Source organism: Fundulus heteroclitus, unplaced genomic scaffold, assembly GCF_011125445.2.
Source record: "Fundulus heteroclitus isolate FHET01 unplaced genomic scaffold, MU-UCD_Fhet_4.1 scaffold_107, whole genome shotgun sequence".
Taxonomy (NCBI): domain Eukaryota; kingdom Metazoa; phylum Chordata; class Actinopteri; order Cyprinodontiformes; family Fundulidae; genus Fundulus; species Fundulus heteroclitus.
The window spans coordinates 596514-607273 of NW_023396520.1; the positions used below are offsets into that span (position 1 = coordinate 596514).

A 10760-nucleotide genomic window follows, 5' to 3' on the forward strand; every position below is an offset into this window, starting at 1 on the left:
CAAAATGGCCACCATTTTGACCACAAGTCCGATCTTCCTGTGAGCTCTATTAACTCAGTTAAATAGACGGAATGGTTAGTGCCTCGTTTGTGCAGGTTTGTGCCGTTGAAATTAGCGTTTGTGCTGTTTTGATTTTGGAGATATTAAAGAATATTTGTTAAGGTCATCCAGAGTTCACCATCTCCCCATTTTGTTTCGAATCCGACCAAACTGGGCTACTTTTTTTAGTGCTTCGTTTGTGCAGGTTTGTGCAGTTAAAATTATCGTTTGTGCTGCTTTGGTTTCGGAGATATTATGAATTTTAATTTCAGCCAATGACGTCATCCTAGCCCGCCGCTTCAAAATAAAGCGCTACGTTAAAGGCATACTATGCAACATTTTTCAGTTAATTAATGTGTTTCATACCGTTTTGGATGATTAAATGAGTCATTTCAGGTCGAACAAAGGTTTTCTCGGCCGCCCTGGGGGTCTGTGGGGGAAATACCGCACTTGCAATTGCAAGAGCTCACGGGCCGCACACACACAAGTCTCGCTTTACCGCGAGAACTCCATGTGTTTTTGCCCTGCCATTCACTATATGCACGCGCGAAAGCAACAACAAAGAACCGCGTGTTAACGTCAAATAAACATGCAAGCATATCGAGTTTTATTATTATTATTATTATTATTAATATTATTATTTATTTAATTATTTTTTTTATTTTTAATTTTTTATGTTGGCGAGACTCTACCGCGGCGGCGGCTGCGGCTTGGTGAGGCGGTGGCGGTAGCGTCTCGCCAACATAAAAAAAAAAAAAAAAAAAATAATAATAATAATAATAAAACTGGCGAGGCGGCGGCTGCGACTTGGCGAGGCGGCGGCCGCGGCTAGGCGTGGTGGTAGCGTCTCGCCAACATAAAAAAAATAAATAAAAAATAATAATAATAATAATAATAAAACTGGCGAGGCGGCGGCTGCGGCTTGGCGAGGCGGCGGCCGCGGCTAGGCGTGGTGGTAGCGTCTCGCCAACATAAAAAAAAAAAATAATAATAATAAAACTGGGGGCTTGGGCGTCATGACGTATTACTTTGTGTGGCTGCCATATTGAATGCCCCGCCGCCGCTACTCAGACTACTGCCTATGACTACCGCGTACTGTACTCCGTCTCTCACCCGTGTTTTAATTTGATTAATTTTAGCTTAACTTGATTTCAACCATGGTAAACCGTTGCTGTGTTGTGGGCTGTAACAGCGCAACACATGATCGCCATGGGAAAAACATAGAAAATGGGTTAACTTTCCACCGCTTTCCTGCCTGGAGGCGCAACCACGGAGAACAAGTGTCAGAGATAACAAAGAGTCGTCGGCTCGCTTGGATCGCGGCTTTAAGACTACCGATCATAACTTTCCACAGTATCCCGATGTCAATGAGAGTGTGTTCCCTCCATTTTCATTCTGGTAAGTTAAAGATGCACGGTTTTATTTTATAGCCTACATTGTTTCTTTCCTTCAGCCACAACACCACATACAAGCACATAAATACTAAAACGGCAGCGGGAAAAGGCTTAAATATGTGAGAAACCCGGAGGGTTTAGGGAGGGTTGGCAGTTAACGTTACTAACTAAACCTTTGAAACACATAGCAGCTAGTTAAAAGTACATTACATGCGTGAGTGGTTGTTAGCACTAACGGTTAGCAGGTGCCAGAGGCCGTCTGAGCACAGCTTACCTTTGTGTGAATCACTGTGTTCCCACTGCTTGCTGGCTTATGATTTGCCGCTCCTGAACCCATCCATTCGTAAACTGCACATGAGACTCCAAGGATTTGTAGCTTTGGAACTTTTATGAAGTATAGGCGCTCACACCACAAACAAGGCAGCTGAAGACGTCCGATATGCAAAACAGTGGCAACAAGTCGTTGTCGGCGCTCCATAATAATGCTGATTTTGTCAACATACCGGTCCCTGGCTTCTCTATTTAATGTGTCCCAGTAAATTTCAGATCCTTTTCGGGATTTTTACATATTTTTTCTATCTATTCTTTCTCAACTCTACTTCTACGTCTCTTCGTTCAACAACGTTATGTCAGAGGTATTTTAACGTTGCGTTGCCATCAACATGGCCGCCACGTCCCACAATGCAACGCGGATCCCAAGCCCTATATCTACAAAACCAAAACAGCACAAACGCTAATTTTAACGGCACAAACTTGCACAAACGAAGCACTAACCATTCCGTCTATTTAAATGAGTTTTTTCTGTGGGTGGGGTGTCAGCTTCACACAGCTCTTCCTGTGTTCTTACCGAGAACAGACTTGACGAGAACGCGAGTACGGACTCGCGTTCTCGTGAATTGAGAAACAGCCACAACAAATAGAGCTTCTTCTTCTTCCTTTTTTATGGTGGTTGGCAAACAACTTTTAGGTGCATTACTGCCACCTTCCAGATTGGAGTATGGATCAACCTTAATCTTATATTCTCCCCACAGAAAAAAGGTATGATGATCGATAATAATGAGATAACCAGGGCCGGCCCGAGGCAAAAGCGAACAAGGAGGCCAGGGGGGCCCCCAACTTTTTTTTATTTTTATTTATTTTTTTTTACAATTAACAATTCAATAACTTAAACAAGTGATATAAATGAATGAATGAATGATGATGAAAAAATGTATTTAATATGTTTTGTGACAGTTTGTATTGAAAAGTTTAAAAAAGATTGAAGTATTTTTTGTATCATCTATTAATTTATTTTTTATTAATAAATAACCTCACTGTATTCATTTATACTATTTGCTACAGTCACAGACTATGATTTCGGCGATCCTTAAGAAAAACAAAGATCCACTTAGATGTGAATAATTTTGTCAAGTGAGTCTACTCGGATGTGATTATGGGATATTAACCAACGTACTAGTAGCAAGGATTGAGCCTGTTATAAGTAATATAATACATCCTGACCACACAGGATTTGTTGCTGGTTAACAACATCCCAGTAATCCCCGTCGCCTTTTTAATGTGATATACACTGCTGATCAAGAGATTGTAATATCCCTAGATGCCCACAAAGCCTTTGATAGAATAGAGTATCTTAATTTGTTTCACACCTTTGAGAGATTCGGATTTGGTCTTAAATTTCGTTTGTGGACTGAGTTAATATATGCGAATCCCCAAGGTATGGCAAGAACGAATAACATAATATCTGACCTATTCCTTCTGTTTCGGGGAAACAAGACAGGGGTGTCCTCTGTCACCCCTGCTCTTTGATGCGGCAAACGAGCCCCTTCCAATAATGTTGAGGAATGCTGCTGAACTGGGGGGAATACGCAGGGGGATGCAAAATCATAAACTTCTCCTTTTTCTGTCAAATCCTTCCACAAGCATTTCGGTGGTTCTCCTCATTATTGAAAACTTCAGGAGGTTTTCACGTTATAAAATTAATCTAGAAAAAAGTGTTTTTCCCAGTCGAGGAGACTATCATTCCAGGCCTATCCTTTTACAACCATGAAAGACAAATTCACATATTTAGGTGTTGCGGTAACAAGCACATATAAAGATTTGTTTAAGCATAATTTTAAAGTAACAGCGGATAAGGCAAAATCAGACATGGAAAGGTGGTCATCTCTCCCAATATTATTGGCAGGTAAAATAAACTCAAAATTATCATAATGCCAGTTCCTGTTCTTATTTCAGACAATACCAATTTTTATTCCTACATCTTTTTTTTTAAATTAAATAAATGTACATTTACCTTTATATGAAAAAAACAGTCCCCCGGATAAGAAGAGAGTTTCTAGAGAGACAGAGACAGGAGGGGGGCCTAGCTCTACCAAATTATATACATTTAATCCGGGGGCAGCTAATCTACATAAATTGCTATTTTAGGTCTCGCAGTTAGATGATGAGGAAACCCCAGTATGGGTACATATGGAAAGATATGCACCTAGTCCAATATCCCTGTGTTCCCTGATTTGTACCCCTCTGCCCCTAAGCAAGCACCTATACACAAATAACCCTGTTGTATAAAACTATATAAAAATCTGGGTCCAATTCATAACTCATTTTAAAAACAGAAATGCCTCCTGTCTGCTCCCGTTTATGGCAATCACCTGTTCTCTCCAGCTCTGGGGGGAACAGCATTTAAGGAATGGTATAGAGCTAGGGTGGAATCTGTTAAAAATCTGGTTAAAGATGGTGTACTTATGTCTGCTGCTCAGCTGGAAAGGAATATGGAATCCCCTTAAAAACTAACTATTTCAGATATTTTCAGATCCGAGACTTTGTGAAAAAGACATTCTTTTGAATCACCGCAGTAGCCAATGGGCTATTGGATATGAATCTGACTATTAAGGGGTCAGTGTCTATGCTTTATGTAAATATCCAGAGAGTGGCTTCCCCATCCCTTGACCACATAAAAAGGAAATGGGAGGAAGAATTAGAGCTGGAGATATCAGAAAATGAATGGATGTGGGCAGTAGAACACATACATTCTTCGTCTGTATGTGTTAGACATGGACTAACACAGTTTAATGTGGTACATAGACTTAATTTCACAAGGGACAAATTGGCAATAATTTACCAGGGAGCTGATCCTACATGCCCTAGATGTAAACATGTTCCAGCCAACACATCTCATATGTTGTGGTCTTGCCCCAGGCTCAAAAAATTCTGGATCAAAATCTTCAAAACCTTTTCATCCATTTACGAGAAAAATATTGAACCCTTTCCTTTGGTAGCCATTTTTGGTGTGGCACCGGGGGAAACAGAATTAACGACTGTCAAAGGAAAGCAATGGCATTTTCGTCATTGTTGGCCAGGAGCTTTATTTTATTTAATTGGATAAAGGCAGCACTGCCAACTCACAAAAGATGGGTAGAGCAGGTGATACCACACCTAAAGTTGGAACATCTTAGATTTACTTTACAGGGCAACAGTAAGAGATATTTCAAAGTTTGAATCTGAATTTTCATCTGCTTCAGCATAACTAGCAGCTTTGCCACCACCCTTTTTTTCCCTCAAGTTTGAATGGCAATAACAACCACAATGATAATAATTATATGTATCTAGTTTTAACTGGAACATGGGTGGTGTGTATGGTTGTAGGATCTGTCTTGTCATTAGTTTGTCTGTGTTTTTTGAGCTGTTTTTGTGCTGTAAATTTTGAGTCCAACTCTTTTTTTCTGTATGTATTCTGTATGTAATGGGATGTATTTTGTTTCAAAATGAAAAATCAATAAAAACAATTTGATTATTATTATAATAATCGATATAACATTATAGCGTGACATTTGTATCAATCATCATCAATCATAGCACAGGAGATTCTGAGTGGTGGGAGGGGGGCCCCCTAATCAAATTCTGCTTAGGGCCCCCAAGAAGCTCGGGCCGGCACTAGAGATGATAATGAGAAAACATGGGGTTCTCACAAGTTGTGTAAAGTTGTAAAGTAATGCAATTTTAGGAAAAATTTTTCAAGTAACGGGAAAGTTATGAAAATTTTATTTTTGTTGCACAGTTTTTGAAAAATAATGAAAAAAAGAGTGTAAAGTTAAAAAAAAAATTAAGCAAAATTAGTGGACAATGACACGCATGCAATAGTTATTGTGTAGTGTGTATTGTCTAGTCTAAACCTGTTAGTGCCACATGTGTTGTATTGTTAAAACTAAGAATGGTCTCCTTTATGAAAACATACTAGGCTTAAAGCTATTGCCAAGCAACTTGCATATGATGAGCGATGAGAGTGAGAAATATATCTTTACATCATATAAAGATGATCAACATTCAGGCAGGAAGTGAAGTTGTGGCACACACAGTGGTCATCATCAGTGGAAAAACCCAGCTCTCTCCCTGAAATTCTAAGGATAACAAATATGAAGTGCTACCTAAACATTTCTATGATTCTTCACCTTCTGTCGGTTATACCTGTTACGAGTGCTTCTGTGGAACGTGTTAACTCCGGCCTTAAAGCAGTGAAAACTTTGCTAAGGTCGACTAAGGGACAGGACAGGTTTGTGGCTTTGCTACCTATGTATGTCCACAAGGACATTCATTTAGACATCAACGAAATCATAGACATATTTGCCCAGAAGCATCCCAGAAGGTTGACATTTGTAAACCCATTATCATCGTCATCATAAAGTTAAAGGTGTTGTAGAAGACAACAATATTCTTAGTCAAGTCTTACAGTTCTATAATAGGATTATAGCTTAACTTCACCATACATGTTCATTGGTTTAACTTACTTTAAAGTTTTTTTTTCTCAACATAGTCAGTCCGTCCGTCCGTCTTCTTCCGCTTATCCGGGGTCGGGTCGCGGGGGTAGCAGCTTCAGTAACATAGTTTATCTTGTTAAAATATATTCAAAAGTCCTTTATCACTTGAACCATACCAAAGTGTTCCAAGTCCTTGGGTCTTTTTAAGTCATTTTTTTTCTTATTATAGTTTATCTGGTTAAAAAATACATGTATATTCAAAACTCCTTTGTCACTTGAACCATACCAAACAGTTCTTAAGTCCTTGGGTTCTTAAGTACATGTATATTCTTAAGTACATGTATATTCAAAACTCCTTTGTCACTTGAACCATACCAAACAGTTATTAAGTCCTTGGGTCTTTTTATTTAATTTTCTGTATAAATATAATTTCTGGAAATAAAGAAAATTGTTGTTTGATTAATTGTTGATAAGGATCATTTTCTCTTCAAACTACTTTTTAAACTTGTGCATGCTGTAAAAACCAAGAGATTTTGGCTTAAAAACACTTTTTCAATTACAATAATGTAATCTTGCTAATTCCGCTTATGTTCATCCATTAACGTGATTATCAATTAAAAAACCCTTAGATGAATAATTAGATTTGTGTGAAAGAGGAAAGATGGCACGACCCTAGACCCCATGACCCTTAGGTGCGCACCCCCTTTGAAAAATCCTAGATCCGCCCCTGCTGGCAAATGCAAAACGTCCTGCATGGTGTTGGGCTGTAAGCAAAACCCCCACCTGTGGCTACTGGGCCCTCATACCAACCTTATGGTACCACCCTTTTGAGCAGAGCACATTTGTGGCCTGCTGGATGTCATTTTGCAGGACTCTGGCAATGCTCCTCGTGTTCCTCCTTGCACAAAGGCAGAGGTAGTGGTCTTACTGCAGAGTTGTTGACCTCCTATGGCTTGCTCCACATCTCCTTGTAGCACCTCCATGCTCTGGACACTACGCTGACAGACACAGCAAACCTTCTTGCCACAGCTCGCATTAATGTGCCATCCTGGATGACCTGCACTACCTGAGCCACTTGTGTGGGTTGTACACTCTGTCTCATGCCACCACTAGAGTGAAAGCACCACCAGCATTCAAAAGTTATCAAAACATTAGCCAGAAAGCATAGGAACTAAGAAGTAGTCTGAGGTCACCACCTGCAGAACCATTCCTTTATTGGGGGTGTCTTGCTAATAGTTAGTTTCCACCTGTTGTCTATTCCATTTGCACAACAGCAGTTAAAATTGATTGTCAATCCGTATTGCTTCTTAAGTGGACAGTTTGATTTCATAGAAGTGTGATTGACTTGGAGTTACATTGTGTTTAAGTGTTCTTTTGAGCAATGTGTATATATCTCAAGCAGAGCACTATAGCAAAAGCAGTAATGCTCCACATGTGAAAGTAAATCTGTTGGACTCACTTTGGCATTAAAACAGCAATTCTTAGTGCTACTCTACACTAAGACAGGACATGCTAATAATAATAAAAAAGATTTGGTCTTGAGAAGCTTCTCTCAATGTGTTGTTCACCTTATTACAGAAAAATAACAGGCATAATGTAGCCATGTGTGTGTTCTTTAGTACCAATTATGTGAACTAAAACAGAACAAAAACGGATTGCAAAGAGTGTCCCTGCTATGATGCAGGTTTTTGTTACCCAGAACAGCACCTTCCTTGTATTTGCATAGATGTGCATTTGAATCCATGCCTCATACCAATAAATCTTACCCATTTTGTAAATGCTCATGTCCAGGACCATCATTTTTTTTTTTTATAAATCACAGCACATGCATGGATTTCTATATTTCTTTCAAACACATTTTATGTCCAAAGTACGTTGAAACCTTAGAATAAGGTTAGTTTGACATTAGTGCAGTTTGGTTTTGGAGCTAGGCTGATACAACAAATAAAGAGAGCCTCGTTATTAATAAAAATGGAGAAAATGTTATTTGCATTCATTGGCAAGTCAAGGAGTTTGATAGATTAAGTTTTCCCAAAGAAATCTCATGCAGTGACGCCACTTGGTACAGTCATGGATTTTACAGTAAAAATTTCATTCATGTGAATCTGGCAGTATAGATCACTGTGGTTAAACAATCTTAAAGTAATTTTATTCATGTGGTATTGTTGCCAAACACAGTCAAAATCGACAACCCAAAGCAAAATGTGCCATTTTCGGCATGCTGGAAATAAAACAAGAGCTGCACTTCCTGCACTGTAATCTGATGCACATTTTTTTCAACAGAATCACAGACATTCAGGTATGCAAATTAAATCAGAACTTTAAGTGTTGATGAGGATTTTGCTAACTGAAAGAATACATCACATTGAAAATGAACAGCCTTTTACAACAGTACAGTGAACAAATGTAACACGTGATGTAGACAGTGCTACTTTTAAGATAGGAGTACCAAATACATTGGCTGCAGAATGCGGATGAACCAAGGCAGAGGTGTGAAATAATATAGCTTTGCTTTATAACCATTTCATTTTCTGATTATAAAATGTATATACACAGTACATAAAAATTGTGATGAATCAAATCTGTTAACAAAAGAAGTGAAACTGATATTCAACATTTAGCTTTAACAAGTTTGTTGGGTTCACATGGCTAACTTGATCAAGCTGTTCAAATCCATCCTGAAAAGCAGTGCTCAAATACAGAGGAGGTAAATTAAGAAAACATCTGACTGCAGCATGGCAGTAAACCTATCCAAACATCAATCTGTAAGTTCCCTTTTGTTATGAAATCAACCTGCACCAACTGAAGCAGAACAACTTCTGCTTTCGTCTTGTCTTTTACTGGTCTGTCCATCAGATTCTGCATCTGAAATCCTAAAATACATCCAAGATGCTCTTTGCACTGGAGTGAAAGGCCTCAGGTGGATCCAAATGTGTGCTCTCACAGACAGGCCCTCAGCAGAGCGGTTTCTGCAGTCTCCATCTACTGGCCAGTCTTCTTTTCTTTCTGGAAAGTAAAGCTTGTCCTGCGGCTAAGTTTGCGTTGTTTTTGGGCATAGTAATCCGCCCGGGACGTGCTGGCTCGGGACTCCAGGATGTAGTTCACCTAGCAAAGGGAAAATAAATCCTTATCATAAGGTCTACCCTAGACATTTCAATAGCCCTTTGATTAAGGGCTCAAAAATTAAATAAAAATAACACTATGCAAGAAAAGCTTTGAATGTTCCTAAGCTGGACAGACATGAACTCAGGTTAAATCAGTCTAGAAGTTGTTGATGGATGCTGAAAGGATTATTTTAAGAATTACACACAAGAGATTCCGACCTTCTGACCAAAAGCTCAGATGTTTGAAACTTTGAGTGGCTCTAAATCAGAATCAAATAATAATAATAATAATAATAATAATAATAATAATAATCTTTATTTGTCATTGCAATTTTGGACATTTTTTTTTACATTTAACCTATCCCTTAGGAAGAATTCTAGGGACCCAGAGTCTATGGAATCCGACTGCCACTCCTGGATTCCAAAATTTGTAACCTTACAGGATGCAGTCACTCTATTCTAACAATTAAGCCATCAATCCCCCGTTAAAGACAAGAGCGCAGACACAGTCCCATACTACCACAAGTTATGCAGTTGACATTCTCACTCAGACAATTTATAGGGGTCAGAGAGGCAGAGTGCCTAAGTGACTAAGAGGTCCTGTATGAATGTGTCTTTTACACCATAATTAATATAAAAGATAAACAGACCAACGGATAAATAACACTGTACAAAAGCTGCAGGGGACATCATTTAGATGGAACTCACCTTGAGCACAATTTCATTGACAGTAGCAGCGTCAGACTCAAAGTAGAGAGCCTTATAGTCATGGTTACTGTGATAAGTGATCTTGAAAATGGCGTGACCTGCAGAACAGAAAAACATGCTGAACAGGACAATAAAGACAGAAAGCACAAATGAATCCTTATCACACATCATAGGACAAGCATTTGTGTCATTTTAGAAGTAAACAATTGACAAAACCAGAAAATAGAAAATGAATAAATACCTTTTTTTGTGATTAAGACGCTATATGTCTTTATTAACTAAAGGAACCTATTATTAGAAAACTGTTGGATTGTGTATGCCAGCAGTTTATTGAAACAAAATTCTCAGTTTACACCTGAAACTTTCCTTGTTTTTATAGGTGGCAGCTTCACTGGATACTGAACTTAGTTCTTCTATGAACAAAATTGAAAATTTGACATCCATGCAGGTAAAATCTGTGACTTTTAAAGGGGCAAATGAGCTCCAAAAGCATGCCAACAGAGAGATACCTAAAACAGTCTTAAAGAACACTGTTCAGTCATAAGTATTGTTGTAACTGTTGATTTCAATGTAATATGTGAATCTGTTGGGGAATATGGTTCAGAAATGTAAACAAGGGAGAGCCAATTAAATACAATAGTATTCTAATCAGATCTCTTTTTGACCCCAAGAGCAACACTCTAAAAAGAGAATGCAGCTCCAGGGGTCCAATGGCGTCACCGCTTCGAATGGCAGCTTAGGCTAGGAACTCACAAAGCACAAGA

The 10760-nt window shown here is 38.7% G+C and overlaps 1 protein-coding gene across 2 annotated transcripts in view; it reads right to left on the reverse strand.

Annotated features, from left to right (window-relative positions):
* Window positions 1–8302: 8302 nt before the first annotated feature.
* mapkap1 (MAPK associated protein 1) overlaps window positions 8303–10760 on the reverse strand; it is a 99703-nt gene continuing 97245 nt past the window's right edge. For both annotated transcript variants that reach the window (XM_036128679.1, XM_036128680.1), the window contains exons 11-12: window positions 9997–10094; window positions 8303–9289 (exon numbers count right to left, since the gene is read on the reverse strand). In XM_036128679.1, coding sequence (XP_035984572.1) covers window positions 9167–9289; window positions 9997–10094 — 221 coding nt within the window. In that variant the 3' untranslated portion in view covers window positions 8303–9166. The remainder of the gene's footprint in view (window positions 9290–9996; window positions 10095–10760) is intronic.